General features: G+C 53.9%; 1 protein-coding gene across 6 annotated transcripts; it reads right to left on the reverse strand.

Moving 5' to 3' along the window:
* Window positions 1-329: 329 nt before the first annotated feature.
* Window positions 330-21,790, reverse strand: SEZ6L2 (seizure related 6 homolog like 2). 6 transcript variants are annotated; one of them, XM_085017071.1, is made up of 19 exons: window positions 21,717-21,790; window positions 21,185-21,299; window positions 20,108-20,239; window positions 19,114-19,419; window positions 18,629-18,768; window positions 18,141-18,342; window positions 13,427-13,612; window positions 12,379-12,547; window positions 11,094-11,257; window positions 9,018-9,218; window positions 8,158-8,296; window positions 6,849-7,045; window positions 6,536-6,730; window positions 3,154-3,345; window positions 2,878-3,069; window positions 2,335-2,373; window positions 2,035-2,152; window positions 1,812-1,908; window positions 330-890 (listed from the first exon to the last, which is right to left on the reverse strand). In XM_085017071.1, exons 2-19 carry the CDS (start codon window positions 21,261-21,263, stop codon window positions 861-863), a joined length of 2,778 nt encoding a protein of 925 aa, XP_084873197.1. In that variant the 5' UTR covers window positions 21,264-21,299; window positions 21,717-21,790; the 3' UTR covers window positions 330-860. The 6 variants fall into 6 exon arrangements, 5 of the variants coding, with proteins under 5 accessions (XP_084873197.1, XP_084873198.1, XP_084873199.1 ...); XM_085017072.1 differs by having other exon boundaries at window positions 1,812-1,933; XR_014840399.1 differs by having other exon boundaries at window positions 3,154-3,510; window positions 5,775-6,730; window positions 21,185-21,790.
* Window positions 21,791-22,010: the final 220 nt, after the last annotated feature.

Consider the following 22,010-nt stretch of genomic DNA (forward strand, 5'->3'; position numbering starts at 1 on the left):
CTAGGGCTCGAATCGGAGCTGCAGCTGCCAGCCTACACCAGAGCCGCAACAACTCAGGATCTGAGCCACATCGGCGACCTATACCACAGCTCACAACAAGGCCAGATCCCCTATGCGCTGAGTGAGGCCAGGGATCAAACCTGCATTCTCGTGGATACTATTTGGGTTTGCAACCCGCTGCACCACAACAGGAACTTCTGTCCTTGATCTTAGATTTCCATCTTTTCCTCAAATTGTTCCCCTTCCCCAGCCAGCTCTCTGGCAAGGCCAGCATCACCGTCTCCAATGCTTTGCAACTCACCTTCCCGCACCCCACCAGCCCAGTTACAAATGGTGATTTTCTGTTTATTGCTCAAAAACAAAAATCCAGAAGCAAAGATGGGGAGATTGCGGGTCGAGGAGAAGGCAGGAAGGGGACGGGGGCCTTGTCCCAGCTCTCCCATTCATCCCTCTTCTTCTGACCCTCCAAGGGTCAGAGGTTAGGCCCTGGGCAGAGCATCCGGGCAGGGCAGAGCCTTGCTGGCCCAGGGAACAGCCAAGCTCTGGAGCAGTCCTTAGAGAAAGCCCTGGGCTGGAGGGGCCCAGCAGTTACAGCGGGGGCTGAGTTCCCCTCCCAGGGTCCAAAAGCAGGTTGGGGGGGCGGGCAGGCCCCTTGTTTGGCAACTGAGAAGAGGAGGCTTTGGGCACAGGTTGCTGGTTTATTTATGGTAGGGTCCCCAGGGCCATCAAAGCCCCCCTGTGGGACCAGGAGACTATTTACACAGCAGGGAGGAAGGGAGCCAGAGACCAGGTCCTACTCCTCCCTGCTCAGAATGAGGAGAGGAGGGGCGTCCTGGGTCCTGCAGCCTTAGTCTTGGGGTTCAGATGGAAACTTCATACTCCCGTGTATCCTAGAGACAGAGAGAGGGGGTCAGGTGCTGCATGGGATGGGGGTGGAGGAGGCAGCAAGAGTGGGCGAGGCATCTGCAAGGAAAGGGAGGGACCCCATGAGTTTGGGGGCCATGGGGTGGGAATGGGGCTGAATCCTGCCAATGGATGGTTTGGTTCATCATGCTATAGTATCTCTCTCTCTCTTTTTTTTTTTTTTTTCCTTTTTTTGGCTGCCCTGAAGCATATGGAGTTCCCAGGCCAGGGATCAGATTCAAGCTGTACTTGCGACCTAAGCCACAGCTGCGGCAACGCCAGGTCTTTGGACAACTGTGCCAGGCCAGGGATTGAACCTTCGTCTCAATGCTCTCAAGACGCGGCCCATCCTGCTGTGCTACAGTCGGGTTTAGAGCCGCACCTGCAGCATGTGGAAGTTCCCAGGCTAGGGGTCAAATCGGAGCTGTAGAGGCCAGCCTATGCCACAGTCGCAGCAACCTGGGATGTGAGCCGTGTCTGCGACCTACATGCACCAAAGCTCACGGCAAGCTGGCTCCTTAACCCACAGGGCAAGGCCAGGGATCCAAGCCGCATCTTCATGGATACTAGTTGGGTTCGTAACCTGCTGAGCCACAACAGGAACTCCTAGAGTCTCTTAAAACCACATAAAAAAATCTAAAGTTCTGGATTGTCTTGAACAATTGGAAGAGTTGGCAGTTGGGCCCGGGTTTCTGCCGTGGTCTGGATGGGGTACGGGTTTTCCAATGAGCCACAGTCCTCACCACTCCTGCCTGCCTTGCTTTGTCCCTTGATGTGGCTACTGTAGGCAGGTGAATTTGCAGTTCCCAAGACAGATACTACAGAGATCTTGAGAGAAGGTTATGGGGTCCCAGGGCGGGGGTGGGGTGGGGGGCATGTGGCACCGCAGGGGTCGGGGAAGGGCTCACCCCAGCTTCATACAGCGGATTGCTGAAGTCTGACTCCACCGTGATAGGGCTGTAGGAATGGGAACCGGAGAAGCCGAAGAGGGATTTTCCCTGTAGCCTGGGAAAGGGAGGAGATCGAGGGGCTTATCGAGAGGTGAGCCCCCAACCCCCCCTCACCCAGGCTTCTGTGCCAGGCCGGCAGGATGTCTGCCCTGGCCAGCAGCTCCCTGAGTTGGGTACTTACTTGGTGTAGTAAATGTAAACGCCACTGCCCAGGACGATGACCAAGCCCAGGGGCAGCAGAATGGCCAAGGCGAGGTTGCCCCCTTCCAGCTGCCGCGACGGGTCGGTGGTCTGGGTCACTGGAGGGAGGAGGAGAGGCCAGTGAGCGAGGGCTGGGCCCAGCCCTGGGCTCTCCCAGCCTCCTGCCCTGGGCCCTGAACCCTGGGCCTCACCCCGCCGGGGGCCTGGCCTCCTGCCCCCGGCCTCGGCCTTGCCCTCCCAACTTGGCCAGGCCTGGGTCTCCGCCTGTGCCCTCACTGACCTTCCAGTTTTCGGTTGTCCAGGAGCTCCTCATAGGCCACTGCAGGGAGAGGAGGGGGAGGGGACGGGGTCTGAGCCAGGGAGGGAAGGAGGCTGGGTAGAGGGCCGGGAGCCCAGTGGGGCTGGGCGGGACAGCCTTGGATTCTCTGCCCTCTGCTCAACCTCAGCCTGACCCTTGCCTTGGCGGGGGTGGGGGAGGAATAGTCAGAGCAGGGCCTTGGGCCTCCTTCTCCAGACCCCTACAAGTTCAGGGCTCCTGGGTGTTCTAAACCCACCAGGCCTGCGGAGCTTGTCCAGAGCAGGGAAACTGAGACCTATTCAGAGGGCAGGGGATGGCCAAACCAAAGCCCCCTCTACGCCTTTCCTTCAGGCAAGTCCAGGACCCTGAACTCCCCCAGGGCTTTTGGATGTACCTCTGAGGATGAGAGCCCACAGGAGGTGAATGGGGAGCTCGGCGGGGTGTCGAATTTGCTACCTGACTTTCCCAGCCCTGTCACGTCCCGGACACGGCTATACCCCCCTCCTGCCCGGCCTGCCCAGGCACCTTTGCAGAGTGGGGGCTGGCTGGTCCACTGCGAGGGGTGGCCGGGCACACAGGTGATGGTGACCTCGCCAATGAGCTCAAAGCCCTCATAGCAGAAGAAGCGCAGAGACTCGCCCGCCTGGTAGTGATGCTTGTACAATGTCTGATAGCCATTCTCTGGGACCCCAGGGTTCAGGCACGGCTCGTACTTCACTGCAGGGAAGAGATGGGGCATGGACCAGCTGCCCTGCTGAGCAGGCCACCCAGCCATCCATCCCAGGGTGTCCCCAGACTCACAGGCGCACTTGGGGACCCGGTCGCTCCACTTGGGCGTGCCCGTGTCCCGGCTGTAGCAGGTGAGTACGGCCGCCCCCTCCAGGCTGTACCCGGGCAGACAGCGGTACTGGACGTGAGAGCCAACAGGGAAGCCAGCATCCGAGGTGGTACGGTGTCCGTTGGTGATCTCCCCAGGGTCAGCACAAGTCATGACTGTTGGCAGGAGGGCAAAGTCAGGAAATGGGCCTTAAAAGATCTCTCAGGAGCTCCCACTGGCGCAGTGGGTTAAGGATCCGACAGCAGGAAGTTCCCATTATGGCTCAGTGGTAATGAGCCTGACTAGTATCCCTGAGGACATAGGTTCGATCCCTGGCCTCACTCAGTGGGTTAAGGATCTGGCATCGCCATGAGCTGTGGTATAGGTCGCAGACGCGGCTCAGATCTGGCATTGCTGTGGCGGTGGTATAGGCCGGCCGTTGCAGCTCTGAATCGACCCCTAGCCAGGAAACTTCCAAATGCCTCTGATGCGGCCCTAAAAAGCAAAATAAACAAACAAACAAATAACAACAACAAAAGAATCCTACTGCAGTGGCTTAGGTCACTGTGGAGGCATGGGTTTGATCTCGCCCAGGCACAGGGGTTAAAGGACCCCAAGTTACCACAGTTTCAGTGTAGGTCACTCTGCAGCACAGATTCAATCCCAGGCCTGAGAACTTCATATGCTGTGAGTACAGCCACAAAAATTTAAAAAAAAGATTTCCCAGAAACTTAGGGCTGGGAGAGGCCTGAGCGGTGAGCCAGCTCCTTTGAGCAAACTCCTCCACCTCTCCCTCCTTCCTCAGAATGAAGAGAGCAAGAGTTGGAAACAATTTTAATTTGATGCTTTTTTTTGTTTTTTTGTTTTTGTTTTTTTTTTTTGCTTTTTAGGGCCACACCTGAAACATATGGAACTTTCCAGGCTAGGGGTCAAATTGGAGCTACAGCTGCCGGCCTATACCACAGTCACAGCAACATCAGATCCAAGCCACATCTGCCACCTACACCACAGCTCACAGCAACACCGGATCCTTAACCCATTGAGCAAGGCCAGGGATCAAACCCGCAACCTCATGGATACTAGTCAGATTCATTTCTGCTACACCACAATGGGAACTGGCTCAATATATTTTCTATTTCAACCTTCTTCCAGAAAACAGTGTTTGGGGGCAACCCAGGCCCCTATCCTAGGATGAAATTTGAAATATTTAACCACCGTACCAGAGCATACCAGCTAAATCCCAGGATGTTAGCCCTACATGGCAAATCATCGGCTGAAGAGCAGCTGCCCTCTTTAGAGCGAGCGGCCCAGCCCTCCCGCTCCCCTCGTTCCTGTCATTCCCAGCCCATTCTGCTCACTTACATTGCCTGCCTGGCCCTGGCACGCATTTATTTACAACTGTTCTGTGGAAGGGTCTCCATCGAAGCCATTTCTTGAATATAGACCTGGGCTGGGCACCCTGCTAAATGTTTTACAAATACAGTATCATATACCCTGATGATACCCAGAGGTCAATGTCATTGTCATCTCCCTTGGCACTCAGGGCTCAGTCAAATGACTGGCCCATGGTCACTCAGCCAGGGAGTGGGAAAGCTGGAACTGTCCAGGGTCACAGCCATGGGGCGCTGGGCTGACACATGCAGAGCCTTGGGGGGGGTTTCCTCCTGAGCCTTGGGCAGCTGGGCCAGGCCGTATCCTCTCTGGACCCCACTTCCACCCCTTCCTGTCCCTGCCCCATCCTATCTGGGTTCCAGATTGGACATCCTGTGAATCCTTCCAGGGACCAGGAGCTGTGTCAACTACAAAGTTTTCCTTGTGTTCAGTCCAAACCTGGCTTCCTGAAACTTAATCCTCATTGGTCCCACCACTGCTCCTAGGGGCCAGTTGGAAGACCTGCAATCCCATATCCTTGTGACAAGCTTCCCCAAATTTGGAGAAAGTGACGAGATACCACCCCTTTCTGCTCTTCTAAAAGATACCCATTTCAGAGTTCCCGTCGTGGCGCAGTGGTTAACAAATCCGACTAGGAACCATGAGGTTGCAGGTTCGATCCCTGGCCTTGCTCAGTGGGTGAAAGATCTGGCGTTGCCGTGAGGTGTGGTATAGGTCGAAGGCGAGGCTCAGATCCCGTGTTGCTGTGGCTCTGGCATAGGCTGGTGGCTACAGCTCCTATTAGACGCCTAGCCTGGGAAACTCCATATGCCATGGGAGCAGCCCTAGAAGAGACAAAAAAAAAAAAAAAGAAAAAAAGGATACCCATTCCCAGCTCCTTTAAATGTCACCTCCTGCCCTATCCCTGGGACAATTAACCCACCTCTCTGCCATAGCCCTTCTTCATACTTATAGCAACTACTACTTACTGTTTCCTCAAACCTGCCACTAACATGAAAAACTTTTTTCTTTTTTTTGTCTTTTTAGGGCCGCACCTACAGCATATGCAAGTTCCCAGACTTAAGGGGTCGAATGAGAGTGGTAGCCACCAGCCTACGCCACAGCCACAGCAACTCCAGATCTGAGCCACATCTGCAACCTACGTTCGCAGCTGGCGGCAACACCAGATCCTTAACTCACTGAGCGAGGCCAGGAATCGAACCTGCGTCCTCACGGATGCTAGTTGGGTTCTTAACCTGCTGAGCTGCAATGGGAACTCCCCCAACATGAAGAGCTTTTCATTTGGTTTTCACAACCCCCTGTTCCTAGAAGAAGCCAAAGGTTCAGAAGCCAAAGACTCAGAGATGTCAGGTACCTTGCCTGAAGTCACCCAGAGGTGACCACTTTCATATCCTGAATTGTTTAAGTATCTGTCTCTCCCAGACTGTGAGCTCTGTCAGGATAGGGATGGTCCCCAGCCCCTCTGCATAATCCCAGCCCCAACCTAGCCTGGACCTGGGTTCATGACAGCATTAAAATAAACCAAGTCCTCTGAGGAGCCTAGGCCCCAGCAAAGTGACTCTCTATAATGTCAGTGGCTGGGGACTGGGAGCCTGGAGCAGGGCTAGAACAGAAAAAGAGGTAGGCAGGGGTGGGGTGGGAGGAGGGTGAGTAGGGGGTGGAACTCAGACGGGGCAGAGGCGGGGCCAGGAGGTGATGGGGGCGGGGCCGTGAAAAGATGAGGCAGGCCCGGAGGAACCAGGGTCGGGGCCCAGAGCAGTGCAAGAGAGACGGATGCAGTCCCGGGGAAGATGAGAGGGGACAGGTTCTGGGCACCAAGAAGCAGAAGAGTGGAACTCACTGGGCAAATGGTAGGGGCCTGAGGAAGATCTGGGCAGGAGCCAGAGCGACAGGATGGAGCCAAGACAGGAGAGGGGTGGGGGCAAGAAGGGACAGAGGCGGGGTGCAGAGGGGACTGGCGGGGCCAGGGCTCACTCTTTTGGCAGGCGGGCGGCGCAGCGCTCCAGGACAGGTCCCACTGGCAGGTGAGAATGTCGGAGCCGAGCAGCTCGTAGCCAGGCTCGCACTGGTAGGTAAGCACCGTGCCCCGGATCAGGTCCCCATGGGAAGCCGTCCTCCAGCCCCACTCCGGAGGCGGCAGCTCGGGGCACGTGTCGTTCCTCGGGACCTCTGCACCGGAGAGACAGCGAATTTGGAGGCTGTCCTGAGACTCAGGGCGCCTTTCAACCTCGGGGGCCCCTCTGGCCTGCGGGACCCCTGCCCATCTCGACCCCCTAGACCTCGGTACCTTTGAAGTGCAACACGAAACCCTGGCCCAGGCCCGGGTTTGGGGGTCCGGGCGGTGCCTGGAACTGCAGCGTGAGGTCCGGCCCAGAGGAAAGGAGGCGGCGGCGCGGCTGAGGTCCCCGCAGTTGGGCCAGGACTCGGGCACTGGGACCGTCCCCGTCGAACAACGTCAGCATATCCCCTTCGCGTACATTCAAGCTGAAGGAGTGGGACCAGATAGAGGGTCTGGGTTACGATTGGCCCTTTCTACCTGGTTCTGCCCAATCCTTAACTCAGTTCATTAGGAACCTTACCTACTCTCCCGTCCTCTCTCACATTCCCCTGTCTCAGGCCTCAGTTTGGCTCAGTTGTGGGTTTCCCTACGCTAGTCGCTCCCGCTTCCTTTTGGTTGTGGCTCCTCCAGGTTCCTGCTTCCCAATCCCCAACCTTGCCGGTTGCTAGTGCCTCCCACTCTCCAGTCCCTCCTCCATCCCCAGGTGATGCACCGCCAGGCTCATCCAGCTCTGACCAATCACAGACCACGCTCCTTACCACCCCGCCCAACTCTAGGCCCCGCAGGAGTAGCAGCCTTTGAGCCACGCCCACTCTGGTTCTGCCCAATTACATGACCACCTCATAGCAAATCAGCTCCCTGGATTTTCCCACACCAAACGCCGACCTTGGGATGCGGCAGCAGCCTGGGCCTGAGTCCACAGAAATTGTTCCAGGGGCAGCCTCAGAAACATCCTTCAGGCTAGAGCCCTTTTTTCTTTTTTCTTTCTTTTCTTTTCTTTTCTTTTTTTCTTTTTTGTCTTTTTGCCATTTCTTGGGCCTCACCCGCGGCATATGGAGTTTCCCAGGCTAGGGGTCTAATCAGAGCTATAGCCACCGGCCTACGCCAGAGCCACAGCAACGCGGGATCCAAGCTGTGTCTGCCACCTACACCACAGCCACGGCAACGCCAGATCCTTAACCCACTGAGCAAGTCCAGGGACCGAACCTGCAACCTCATGGTTCCTAGTCGGATTCGTTAACCACTGCGCCATGACGGGAACTCCTAGAGCCCTTTTTTCTTAATAGCCCCTGAGGAAGGCTGCTTTTCCCCCATTTGCTTGTCCAAAGTTGCCTGACCAAAAAGTGCTTTGTACCTAGATCTATCTGACGTCCCACACCCCAATCCTGAATCCTTAGCCAATTCTTTCATCTGACCATGTGTTCTTGGTTAGCCACTGCAGCCCAGCCAGGCTCAGAACGCAGGCCAGCCAGTGCGTTGTCATACCACCATTGGCTGAGGCCACACCCACCGCATCCTCTGCAGTACCCAAACTCACATCTCAACTTGGAGCAAGATGCGCTTCTCTTCCTGGACGTGCAGACCCCACACACAGTCTTGGCCAGGGCTATAGCTCTGGGGCCAGTCAGGAGAGAGGACCACGCCGGCCGGCTCTGACAGCTCCCCTCCACACATGGCTGGGGTAGAAAGTTGTCAGATTCAGGACCCAGGTGGGCATGCAGTCTCCATTTCGCCACAGTCCTCACCACTCCCAACTGTGTGCACCAGACCACCTTCTGGGTTTCCTATTATCTATGACCTACCTGATTCTTTTTTTTTTTTTCTTTTTAGGGCCACACTTGCAGCATATGGAAGTTCCCAGGCTAGGGGTCGAATAGAAGCTACAGCTGCTGGCCTACGCCACAGCCACAGCAATGCTAGATCTGAGCGGCATCTGCAACCTACACCACAGCTCACGGCAATGCCGGATTGTTAACCCACTGAGCAAGGCCAGGGATTGAACCCGCAACCTCATGGTTCCTAGTCGTCTCCACTGTGCCATGATGGGAACTCCTATGACCCACCCGATTCTTGCCACGCCTAGTCCTGTTGTGTCCAATCCCCAGCCCCACTCTTAGTTAACCCCACCTACTTGCCAGCCTACACATCACCTCCCAGTCCATGACTTGGCCCAAGTCCAGTTCTAGCTCTTGAAGACCTTTGGGTTGGGACACCTGCATTCTGTAATTCGTACACCAACTCCTTAGCTAAGACAACTGAGCCTCTGAAAGGGACAGGGATTGACCCAAGCTCTGGGTTAACTCAGTTTGCATATGCAAATCACCTTCCTAGAATCCTCAGCTCAGGGGGTGGGTATTCTGTGGCCTGAACGATGTCCTGGGGAGGTGGAGGGCTCACCCTTGCAGGCTGGCTCTGTGTCATTCCAGTGGGGTTCTGTGGGATCCACACATTCGATGGCACTGGGGGGGCCAGGGGGCTCTAGGGCATATCCTGGGAGGCAGGAGAAGGTGGCCAGTGTTCCTGGGCGGTACTCAGGGTCCGTGGTGGTGACATTGCCATGTGCCAGGAAGGGGGCGAAGCAGCGATCTTCCTCAAAAGCTAGAGAGGAGTCAGTCACAAGAATTAGGCATTAAGACAGAACGGAAAGGATCTCAGACTGGCGAACAGGGGCTGAATTCAAGTGTGGTTTGGCCACCCCGGTGGGCTATTTGAAATTGAATGCCCTTGGGTTTATCTTTCTAGTTTCCCCCAAACCCCAAGACTCCTCATTCACATATATATGTTACCTCCCCAGCTGCTGGACAGGAACCCCCAGGCCGGGCAAATCCCAGCCACTACTCTACAGATGAGGACATTGAGGTCTGCCGAGGAAAAGGCCACTTGCCCCATGTCACACGGGAGGGCAGGGGCAGAACCAGATCTGAAGCCCAGATTGCTTGATTCGCAGCCAAAGACACTCAGCTCTGGAAACGACAAAGGGCTGAGGGGAAAGGGCACCTTTGGTGACCTGACTCATGTAGGTGTGTTCATGCCTCAAAAATAATGGCTGGACTCTGCTCATCTCTGACTAGCCATAGGGTGGCTAGAATCCAAAAGTGAAGCTAATACAAAAACTACTCAGTTTTGAATTTGGACTAAGGGAACAAAAATGATCACTTGTAGAGCGTTTTAGTTTTTGCCTGCCTGATCATATCTTAACTGCAAAACTATCTGTGAGATAAGACTCAGGTATAGAAGAGTCTGAAGCCTCTGGAGCAGCAGTGGCCACAGAGATGGAGGCAAGCCTTGAACTGAGAAATTCTTTTTGTACTCTCAAAATCTAACATGCAATTTATTTTTCAGATCCACTGTTCTATTTCACTGTTACTTTAACCTGATGTGTCATGTCCAAATCCTATGCATCCATCAGGGCCAAGTGCCAATTTCCTTTCTCCCTTGATTCATACCAGAAACTAGCCTTTCCCATCACTGACCATTTCACTTTCTTTGTCTCTTTCCTGTTACTGTTTGCACAAATCCTCTGTTGCAGTCACAGAGAAACTCTGTTTCCTAAACATATCAGGCTTTTGTTTTTATTTTTTATTTTTTATTTTTTTTGCATCTTAGGGTCACACCTGTGGCAGATGGATGTTCCCAGGCTAGGAGTCCAATTGGAGCTACAGCTTCCACCCTACACCACAGTCACAGCAACATCAGATCCAAGCCATGTCTGTGACCTACCACAGCTCACAGCAATGCCAGATCCTTAACCAAATGACGGAGGCCAGGGATTGAATCTGCAACCTCATGGTTCCTAGTTGGATTTGTTTCTGCTGTGCCACGACGGGAACTCCGTATCAGGCTTTTCTCTACCTCTTTACTGTTGCTCACACCGTTCCTTTCACCTGAGATGCTCATTCCCAATATTTCTCTTTACATTTTCTTTTTAATTTTGTTAGTCCCTGTTCTAACTTCTCCTCCCACGATCACTGTCTTCCTTGTTTCTAGCTGTCCAGCATCCGGTCACCCTTGGTCTATTAACAGAGCTCCTGTTTTTGTTTTGGGACACACCCCTTGCCCACTTCCCGTCCATGCGATTCAGTTGGGGCCAACTAGGTATGGCCACATGATATGGATCTGCCAGTCATAACTAGAGTTACTAAAGTTGGTGGTATGTAAATGTGGAACTGCTGGGCACACCCTGTAGAGTCTGCTGGAGAGTGAAGCCAACAGAGAGGAAAGAACTGAGAGATTAACTGGTTTCTTGGCTGTGTACCTGGACCCAGCCATACATGAGGTTTAAGCAGAAAAGGCAGGGAATTAGAAGGGGTCCATATGAAGGGATCCTTATAGTTTGGGGATGGGGAGATGAGTCAGCTCTCAGGAATCCAAACACGGAGATGAGCAGAGGTGAAGTATGTGCCTGTGACCGTGCCTGGGCATCGGAAAGAGGGGAGGGTGCAGGAGTTGGCACCCTGAGGGGAGGGCAGTTACCTTCAAATCGGAGGCTTAGCAGCAGGGGATTGGCAGGTGTCTCTGAAAGCAGCTCCACATAGAGGGACTGGGCATCACTGATGAGACCTCGTTCTGGGACATCGTCCATGTCCGAGTCATAGATCACTGGGGATAGGGGACTGCCCCCTGAGCGCACCATCAGCCTGGGATGGACAGAGGTGGCCAGGAGCTCAGCTTCCCCTCAGAAGCTGCCTCCCCGCTTGCCTGCTTTCCTAACCTAGTTTCCCTTCTTTTTCCTTTTTTTTTTTTTTTTTGCTTTTTAGGGTCAAACTTGCAGCAAATGGAAGTTCCCAGGCTAGGAGTTGAATTGGAGCTCAGCTTCTGGCCTATGCCACAACCACAGCAATGCTAGATCCGAGCCAGATCTGCAACCTACACCACAGCTCATGGCAGTGGATCCTTAACCCAGTGAGCGAGGCCAGGGATTGAACCTGCATCCTCATGGATCTTAGTTGGGTTCATTAACTGCTGAGTCATGAAGGGAACTCACTAACTTAATTTCATAGCTGTTACCATATGCCTTTACACATTTTATCTCATTTAATTCTCATAAGAACCCTTGAGTTAGATACTTTTTTTTGGCTGCGCCTGCAGCACATGGAAGTTCCTGGGCCAGGGATCCAACCCGCTTCATAGCAGCAACCTGAGCCGCTGCAGTGACACCAGGTCCTTAACCCACTGCACCACAGGAGAACTCCCAGATACTATTTTTCATATATATTTTTAATCTCTCATTTTATAGATCAAAAAATTGAGGCACAGAAAGAGTAAGTAACCTATCCAGCATCACATAGGAACAGTGGCAGAGCTGAGATACTAGTTTGTTAAAGAAAGAGAATAATGATGATGACGGCAAATACATTTATAGTGCTTACCATGTGCTAGGCATCATTCTAAGCACTTTACATATATCTTGTGTGGGTTTTTTTTTCTTGTTTTTGTTTTTGTTTTTTTTTGCTTTCTAGGACTGCACTCAAGGCATATGGGAGTTCCCAGGCTAGGGGTTGAACTGGAGCTGCAGCTGTGAACTATACCACAGCCACAGCAACGCCAGATCCTTAACCCCCTGAAGGAGGCCAGGGATGGAACCTGCATCCTCATGGATACTAGCTGGATTTGTTACTGCTGAGCCACAATGGGAACTCCTAACCTGCATTTGACACAGACCCCCAGCTGAGATCCTCCCCAGGTCTGCCTGACTCCCCACTGAAGCCCCCTTATTTCCCTGAGGTGAGGACCTCTGACCCAGGACCCAGACCCTCACCGGTCATTGTCCTCATCCAGCGAGACCCTTTCGAAGTGCAGGTGTAGCCGGCGTCCCTCTGCTGCTTCAATGACCCAACGGCAGGTGAGGTTGGGGCCTGCAGCTCCCCCAGGCTCCGGAGACACGATGCGGCCAAGTGTAGCGTTGTGGATGGTGCCACCGCAGGAAGCTGTGGGCGGGAAGCCGGGGCAGGTTAAGGTCACTTGTTCTTCTCCCATTTTCAGAGCTATTTCCCCCACACCTTTGCCTAGGACCCGGCCTTAGGATGACCTCTGCCCTCCAGGCTCACCCCAGGGCCTCTTCCAGGCCACTACCCAGGGGGCCTGGGTACACTACAGCAGCCCTGGAATAGAAGACTCCAGGATGGACACCCTCCAGAATGGAGATTCTGCCAAAATGAAGACGCTCCAGATATGGCCACCTTGGGATGAGAAGTTATGGAGGATTCTCCAGAACTAAAGCTTTTGGATTGAAAAGCCTCAAGATGAGATCCCAGGATGAAGACTCTCCAGGACGGAGACCTTCCAGATATGGACTCCAAGAATGGTTTCCTCTAGGATGGGGAGTCTCCAAAAGAAGGGGCCTCTGGGAGTTTCCACTGTGGTGCAATGGGATCAGTGGCGTCTCAGGAGCACTGGGACACAGGTTTGATCCCTGGCTCAGCACAGTGGGTTAACGATCTGGCATTGCTACTGCTGCAGCTGCAGCTTAGGTTGCAACTATAGCTCGGATCTGATCCCTGACCTGGGAACTCCATATGTTGCGAGGCGGCCAGAAAAGAAAAAAAAAAAAAAGGGGGGGGGGACCTCCAGAAGGTGACCCCCCTGCTCCAAAGTGGGAAACTTCCAGGTGGGATTTCCCCAGATGGAGCCCCCCCAACCAAGGGTGGCTACTCCAAGGCTAAGACCCCCAAGGTCAAGAACTCCAGATGGAGACTCCAGGATAGGGACCTTGCAGGGTAGACACCCCTTTAAGATGGGTGCTCCCCAAAGAAAGCGACCCTCAAGATAGGACCCTCCCAGTGGGGTTCCCAAGACAGGAGACTCACCCATGCAGCTGGGGGGTTCACTGCTCCAGGCTGGCCGGGTGCCATTGAGGCAGATAAGGGTCTCCTCACCCTGCAGCTGGTAGCCCGAATCACAGTGGAAGGTGGCAGTGCCTCCAGGGTGAAGGTCTGTCACGCTCACATCCCCATGGGCTGGCCGGGGAGGGAAGCCACAGCTCAAGAGGTAGGCTGGATCAGGCAGAGCAGAAGGAGGACTCACTTTCCCACGCCACCCTCTCTCCCTGGTCCCCTAGCTCTTCCTCCCCTCTCTCCAGGTCCCCGCAACCACCCCAGGGCACAAACTGGCTCTATATGAGAGTCCTGACATGGACACACCCTGTCTTATGAAGACGTATAATTTCATCATCCCTATCGCCTCTAATCTTGTAATCTACCTACCTTGGCCTCCATATTACAGATGAGATACTGGAGAACTCAAGGAAGTTCTGGATCCTCGCACTCATTTGCTGTGTGACCTCAGGCAAATCAGTTGACCGTTCTGAACCCCATCTGGCTCTAACAGTATTTGCTGTGTTTGTTCACCTTCCAAAGTCAGTTCCCAGAATGCTTTGGAGGTGGTGGGAGAAAGGCTGCGACCCATTTTCCAGGTGGGGAAATCAAGGCTCCTTTTCTCCCCTCCACAGACAGGCTTTCTTCCACGGAGGCGCACTGTGGTATATTATGCCTTTTGCTTTCACCCAGAAGAGCCACATGAAGCTCCTTTAGGAACTTTGACTCTGTTGTCATTAAAGACCTTAACACTCAGTGTTCCTTAAATGAATCAATTCCCCAGGGACAGTGAACTGCTAGGGAAAGCTTTGCTTTCCTTAAGGAACTGGTTTTTCTTCATTCTTTCACTGTGTATAAGTTCTGGCTGCTAGGAAGCTCAGAACCAGACTGGGCCTTATCCCTGCCAACAATGTCCATCCACGCTCTATTTTTTTTCAGATTTAATAAGCACTACTTGGCACCAATTTTTTTCTTATTCTATCTAATTTTATTGCTTGCATTCTTTTTTGAAAGCCCCCTGAGATTCTTGTGGAATCATGAGATAAAACAAATAAATAGAAAGTGACATGGTAACAAGTGATAGACTCTGAACTTTATCCTTGACAGAGCTCTGTGTGTCTGTTTAAGACGGGGCAGGAATTCCCATCATGGCTCAGCAGAAACAGATCTGACTAGTATCCATGAGGATGCAGGTTGGATCCCTGCCCTTGCTCAGTGGGTTAAGGATCCAGCGTTGCTGTGAGCTGTAATGTAGGTCGCAGATACAGCTCGGATCTGGCATTGCTGTGGTGTAGGCCAGTGGGTACAGCTCCAATTCAGCCCCTAGCCTGGGAACCTCCAGAGGCCATGGGTGCAGCCTTAAAAAGCAAAAAAAAAAAAAAAAAAAAAAAAAAAAGACTGGGCAGAGCTCACCCAGGAGGGCTTCCTGGAGGAAGTGCATCAAACCTGGGTCTTGGAGGGGCAGGCTCTGGTTAGCAGAGGGCTTGGGAGGGTCCAGCTTGCCTGGACCTTTGCTTTTTCTGACTCTCCAGTTCTGAGTGATTCTTAAGAGACTTGGTCTCTCCCTATTTCAAAGTTCAACAAGTATTTCCTTGGCTGGGGCCTGAAGTCAGAGGTGAAAGAGACTGAGACTCGCCTTCGGGAGTTCACAGTCTACGAAGATAGACATAAAGAGAGTGATTGGGATAAACATTAGCCTCGGTGATGGCTCCCATGACCAACAGAACCAAGTCCGAATGCTTTAGATGGCCCCTTCCACAGCTGGGTCCAGCCCAGCCCCTTCAGCTTCAGTTCTCAGCGCTCTTGACCCTATATCCTACATGATATAGTTTTGTGACTCCTTTCCATGGTCCCACTTCTGTATCTTTTCACACAGTTTCTCCTGCCTACAAGGCTTCTTGCTTTTTCTCATCTTTCAAGGAGTAACCTAAGTACCACCTCCTCCAAGAAGCCTTCCTGTCTTTCCCCTATCCAACAGAGTTAGTTTTTTTTTCTGCCTACACACAATCTGTATGCATAACATTTATCATCACATTAACGCCGGTCTATTGCCCTTGTGAGATTGAACCAAGCCTTTTTAATTTTGTCTCCTAAATGCCCAGCCTCACTGACCAATTGAGGCCACCAAGAGGCAGTGTGGAACAGTGCCAGGAGCACTGGATCTGGAGACAAGCAGAGCTAAGATCCCGTTCTAGCATCTTGTTTTATTAGCTACATGACCTTGAGCAGGTGACTTCACCTCTAGGGCCTTTCACCTGTAAATGCCAAAAAAAAATTCCCATCATTGAGGATAGGCCTTAAAGAAAAGAAACATACAGAGCACCTGGAACAGAGAAAGTACTCCAAAAATGTTAATCACCTGCCCCTCAGCCTCAATTAATAAATGACTGGGAGGAGTTCCCATCGCGGCTCAGTGGTTAATGAACGTGAGTAGCATCCCTGAGGATGAAGGTTTGATCTCCGACCTTGCTCAGTGGGTTAAGGATCCGGCATTGCCATGAGCTGCAGTGTAGGTTGCAAACTTGGTTCTGGCATTGCTGTGGCTGTGGTGTAGGCCGGTAGCTGTAGCTCCAGTGGAACCCCTAGCCTGGGAACTTCCATATGCCAGGGGTGAGGCCCTAAAAAGCAACAACAACAACAACAACAAAAGGAAGAGGTTAAACAGGACCCCGGTCCCAAAGGTGCCTGCCTGGAGAATCCACAGAGCAGGGAACACCAAGGCAGGTAATGAAGGCTAATTTATGCAACAGCCCTGTTTCCCAAATGTTCCACTTAGCCTAAAGAGTCCTATTTTCAATGCTCAAGGGAAGCGGCTGTTTAAAGGAACCAGCAGGGAACCATTTTGTCGTATTTGAAGTCCAGCCCTCAGCTCAGGGCCCTCAAGGCCATGCCCTTGCTCCCCAACATCCAGGCCGACCACCACCTGGCCTCAGCTCACAGGTCTCTCCACGAGTAGGCCTGCTGCTGGGTGCCTCCACCTCGCACACCTGACCTCCTGGGGTCGAGTCCATAGCAGAGGCCTCAGGAAACGCTGGAGAGGGTGTGAAGAAGGGATCAGGGTTGTCTGTGTCCTGAATAAAGTCACAAGGGATCTGGGGTCAGCAGAGCTCAAAGGGGGGGCAACAAGGCTATGAGTAAAGTAAAGGGAACATCGGCCCAACACACAGTCCCCTCTCAGATTCTTTCTTTCTTTTTTTTTTTTTTGCTTTTTGCTTTTTGCTTTTTTGCGTTTTAGGGCCACTCCTGCCCATAGGGAAGTTCCCAGGCTAGGGGTCCAATCAGAGCAATGCCAGATCCAAGCTGCATCTGCGACCTACACCACAGATCAAGGCAACGCTGGATCCTTAACCCACTGAGCGAGGTCAGGGATCAAACCCGCCTCCTCATGGATACTAGTTGGGTTTGTAATCCGCTGAGCCACAATGGGAACTACCCCCTCTCTGTTTCTGAGCAAAGGGAGGGAACTTGGAGATGACAGCTGTGTCTGCAGTGGGACTGTGGGCCAGGCCTCTTGCCTCATGCACACTTGTCTGCTAGAATATACCCTTGCATTGTGGGAAGGTTTCCACACACACAGGCAAAATATGGATGTACACGTGTGTGTAGGCTGTCTGTGGGTGGCTGCTTGTGAATGCAAGCATGCGCAGATACGTCCCCCCTTTCCTGCCCTCAGAAGTCAGAAGGCTCTTTTTAGGTCACAAATCTGAGGCTGTCACTCTCTTGCTTAAAACATTTCAAAAATGTCCCCTCCTCCCTGCAGGACAAAGTCGCCTGAGAACTCCTCACGGAAGCTTTGCGATCCAAATCCAACCGACCTCCCAGTCTAGTCTCTTAGCCTAATACCCCCCAATTTTTTGTGCTTGTATTGTAATAGCAATGACTGACACTTTTCAGCCCTCACTCCGCACCAGACACTATTTTAAGCCCTTGATGCGTATTGATTCATTTGATCTTCCTAATAATACCATGAGGGAAGAAGTCGGATTTCCATTTTTCAGATGAGACAATGAGGCACAGAAATGTTAAGTAACTCACCCCAGGTCACACAGCTAAGACAATCCCAGCTTCCATGATGAATTACCCCAGCTCCTCAAGGGGGTCACATTTTTTTTTCTCCTCTTTGGGTCTTGGAGTGTCTTTCTTCATCCGTCTATTCATCTGCTTTCCTCCTTCTGTCCCTCCCACCCTCCTTCTAGCTAAGTCATCTTAGTTGTCAGCTTAGTCATCACCTCCCCCAAGGAGATGTCCTAGTATCGCTTAGGAGAAATTTAGGTCCCTTTGACATTTGATGATCTCTCTGCCGTGGTTCCTCCGTCAGAGTGATGGGGTCCTTAGCTCATGAGTTATAATTATCCTGATTACTTGTCCATCTCCCTACCTAGCTTCTGAGTTCCTTGAAGTCAGAGTATTTCTGGCTTGTTCATTCCTCTCCCCAAGGATAACATAGGGTCAGTATGAAGTAAGCACTCTACAAACGTTTGTTGAGTGAATGGATGGATTCTCAATGGGATGTGTACACACTTAGACACAGGTCTGTGAGTGTGTGAGATAAGTGTGTCCAGTCTCCGGTGAAGATATTGCTCCCCAGGGTCCTAATCAGGAAGAAAAGGCCCTGACATTGCCCTGTGCTTAGAAGGCTCCTGAAGATGTCCCCTGTGCCCAGCCCAGTGTGGCCCCTGTCCTTCAGCCAGTGCCCCAAACTCCTCACCCTGATAGTGGATCCTGAAGCCACCGCCCCTTGGGACCCGTGGGCTCTGGAAGTGCAGGAGCAGACGGTTCGTAGGACTCCGAAGGACCTGTCCTTCTCCCAGCATGGAGGAGTTAGCCAGGAGTCGGGGGGCTAGGCCTGGGGACCCCCCACCAGCCAGCACCAGGAGTTCCTCCTCCCGAGACAGGTTCAGCGTCTGCACCTAAAGAAGCCAGACCCAGATCCGCCAGGGCAAGTCAGCCAGGGTTGGCTGGGCAACCCCCTAGGCCCCCTGCCCCAGCCTTCCTTTTCTCTGTATGTGGCAGCCCAAGCACCATGGCGACATCGGCCAAGTTGTAGAACTCTAGGGGAGTCTGCGAGCTCCTCAGCAAACAGGCCCATCTGAGTCACAAAACAAGTTCTCTGGCTCTAAGGCCAAACTGGGGACACCCCTGGGCCCGGAGGAAAGGGCAGGGAGGTTTTCCAATCACAGGCTCAAGTTCAGTTACCTGGATCTCAATGCCGTAGCCGGGGTAGACATGGATGCTGTACGTGCAGTCCAGGAGCCCCAAGGTGCGGCTGGCTGGGCTCCCTAAATCTGGAGACTCCACATGCCCTTCGCCCTCGGAGATGTTGTTATTACACAGAACTAAAGAGACGGACGTGGCTAAGGTTTAGAGAATCTCTGCGTTCTTGCCCTTCCCTCCAAGCGGCTCTGGGGGCCCTCGGCTCTCTTCTCCCCAACACCCCTCATCGCTATCTTCTTCCACGGCTCACTCTCCCCCTGTGCCCAGAACTCTCTTCCCCGACTGCCGTAATAGATAAAACACACAGGACAGGACGGTGCTGGTACCCAGTAAGAGGACCTCAGTGCTACCCTTTATTACTATTAGGCAGAAGCCCCTTTCCCGTCTAGACCCCTCCTTCCGCACATTCCCAGCAGCTGCTCCCCATCCGCGCCCTCCTCTCCCACATCCCCTTTCGGTCGTCTCACCTGGGCTGGTCACCGTGGTGGTGACAGTCGTCGTGGTGATGATGGTGGTCGTGGTCTCCTCCTCTCCTCCCTCGGGCCCGGGCCCGAGGGGCGGGCCTGGGGAGGCGGGCCCGGGAAGGGGCGGGGCCGTAGTTCCTGGGGGCGGGGTCAGCAGCTCCGGCGCGGTGGGGCCTGCTCCCCTGCCCCCCTTAGGGGTTACGGCTGTAGTCAGAGGCCCTGTGCCTGGCTCAGTGGCCCGTGGCAGCGAGGGTGCGGCAAGAGTCTGGCCGGCTGGAGGGGTGGCTAGTGTGGGGTCTGGATCAGATCCTGGGATAGTGCAACGGAAGTCAGGGAACAGGAGGAGCAAATTGGTGGGCCTTGGCTGGGGAGCAGGGCCGAGGGCACCTGGGAGTTCCCCCACTGAACCCAAAAGACCTCCCCCGCACCAGGCGCAGCCCCCGCCCTCTCCCTTCCCCATCCAAACGCCCCACTTCCTCCCAAGGCTTCACAGCCCAACCCGCTCCCCGCCCTGCAGCTTCTCTTCCCCTCCCAGCGTCTCCGGCCAGACCTTTCCATTCTGACGGAGCCTGGTCTCCCCATGCAGATCTGGCTCCCTCTCCTGGTTACCCCTTTCTCTCCCTCGTCTTTCTCTCATGCGCTCTCTGAACTCCTCTCTCTGTTTAGTATTCTTACGGCTCTCTGCTTCTGTGATTCTAGATGTACTGTCTCTGCATTTCTCTCTCTTTCTGTGTCTCCGTTCTACTCTATATTTCTGATTCTGGTTCTCTGAGTTTCCATCCGTCTTTCTGATGGTCTGTTTTTTTCTCTCTGGCTCTGTCTCTTGATCATGCTATCTCAAATTCTCTGGTTCTCTGACTGTCTATACCCAGTTTTGATTCTCTCAAACCATCTCTCTCTGTCTCCCTCTGAATTTCACTGGCCTGGCTCCCCATCTCCCGGAGATAACATTTCTCCCTCTGCTTCTACGTTACTCCTGTCACTCTGGGGGCCTTACCGGGCAGGTAGCCCATCTCTGGACCCCTCCTCAGCAGGGCCCCGTGGAGCAGCTCCGCCAAGGCCTCAGAGGCTACTGTGGGGGTCTCGCTTCCAGGCTCCAGCAGTGCCTCCTCTTCCTTCAGGGGCAGACCTAGGAGATGAAGTTGTGTGAGCTCTTTCACTGCCCCACACTCCTTCCTTCTCCAGAAAGATCTTTTCCAGAGCTCTTCCTCCCTCCTCAGTCAGCTGGGCCTGCAGGAGCTCAGAGGGTCCCAGGCTGGGCTGAGAGCCAAGACTGGAGGAGGGGCTCCCAGCTGCCCATCACACTCCTACACCTTCCTCTCTCCCTTCTCCCCCAGGCTGAGTGGGCCTTCGGTGAGCACCTCAGCTCTGAGGAACCTTGGCTAACGTCAGCAGGGTGGAGAAGAGGCAGGGTGCTGCCCGCATTCTCCTCTCACTGGTGCTCTCCCCGCAACCCTGGGGCTCCGCAGAGGGTCTAGCAGCACCTCCCAACCCTTGCTTCCGCAGTGCCCAGCTTTCTCTTTGGGTTTCTGTCCCTGCAGTGTGGTTTCTCTCTCTCTCTCTTTCTTCCTTCCTCTCACCCTCCAGTCCTCCCTCCCTTTCCTTCTCTGCAGTCTCTGTCCCCTTCCCTGGAGTCTTGCTGGGGGGTCAGAGTGGGGGACTGAATATCTGGCCTCTGAGCATTGCCTCTGTTCATCTGTCTTTGTCCACACATCCAAGAACATTTGTATGTGCAGTGCCTGGCATCTTTCCCACACCTCTATCTCCCACCCAGCTACCCTGCCTGCTTCTGCTGCCTCCGCAGACACCCCCCCCCAACTTTCCCAGCCCCTTTTTCTGAATTGAATGCCTGAGACTCGGCTAAAAACTCCTGTCAGTCATTTTCCCACCTCCTCAATATAGGAGGTTAGGAGCTCCAGGCACAAGAGGAAAGCCTCGGCTGGCCCCTTCCGCGATGGCTGTGCCCCTCCCCTCCCCCAGGAGCTCAAAAGGCACAGGATGTTCAGAGAAAGGAAGGTAGGGGACCGTGCTGGGGGCCTTCTCGGGGCCCACCCCCATGCATCAATGTCCTTACCCTGAATCCAGGGACAGCTCAGCAGAAATAGGAACAGCAGCTGGGGAGGCGGTGGATGCTGGGCCCTGGGAGTCCCCATGGCGACTCACACCGATTTCTCTCTTCCGTGCCTCTCCTAAATAATCCAACTGTCACCTTTCGTCGGTCTCCTTTTATCTTTCCTATTAATTTCCCCCCCCCCCCAGCAGTTAGCAAGGAAGACAATTTCTCTGCCCCTTGGAACGAAGGGGCAGAGCTGGCTGGGCTTGGAGCCCTCCCCTCTTTGCCCAGTCTCCTCTGTCCTCAGCTCTCGGGTCTGTAGGAGAGGGGGCGCGGCTCTGGCTGCAGGGGGTGGGGCCGGGAAGGGCGAAGGAGCCGGGTCGCCTGGGTCCTCTTGATCGAGCGCTTGGGTCCGCTGGGCTGGCTGGATTCTAAGCTGGGGGAGTGGGGAAAGGCAAAACAGCTTCCGGGGACCTAGGGTGGGGTCGAGTATAGGAAGGGTCCCTACTGTGCTCAAGTGAGGCTTGGCGGGGAGGGGAGGGGGTTGCAGAACCTGGAAAGCCGAGGCTTGGGCACTGGAGCTGCGGGAGGGAGAAGCTGAGAAAGGTGTCGTGCCCACGTCAGATCCTGGGGACGGGCGAAGGGAGGGGCCTGGGATTTATTTGGGGGCGGTGGGGGAGGAGGAGGGGGAGGAAGTGCAGATGGAAGAAGGAGGGACCACTAGAGCCAGGGTCGTAATCCTCACTCCCGCGGCCCCTAGGGGAGGGAAAGGAAACTCTGGTTCCAGCAGTAATTATACCCCCTCCCCCAGCCATTCCAGCACATTTGGAATCTGAGTCTTCTCTTC

This window comes from Sus scrofa, chromosome 3 (assembly GCF_054392235.1).
Source record: "Sus scrofa isolate SSC_HxYL_T2T_F1_AM1 chromosome 3, Sscrofa_HxYL_maternal_Yorkshire_Landrace_v2.0, whole genome shotgun sequence".
In the NCBI taxonomy this organism is placed as follows: domain Eukaryota; kingdom Metazoa; phylum Chordata; class Mammalia; order Artiodactyla; family Suidae; genus Sus; species Sus scrofa.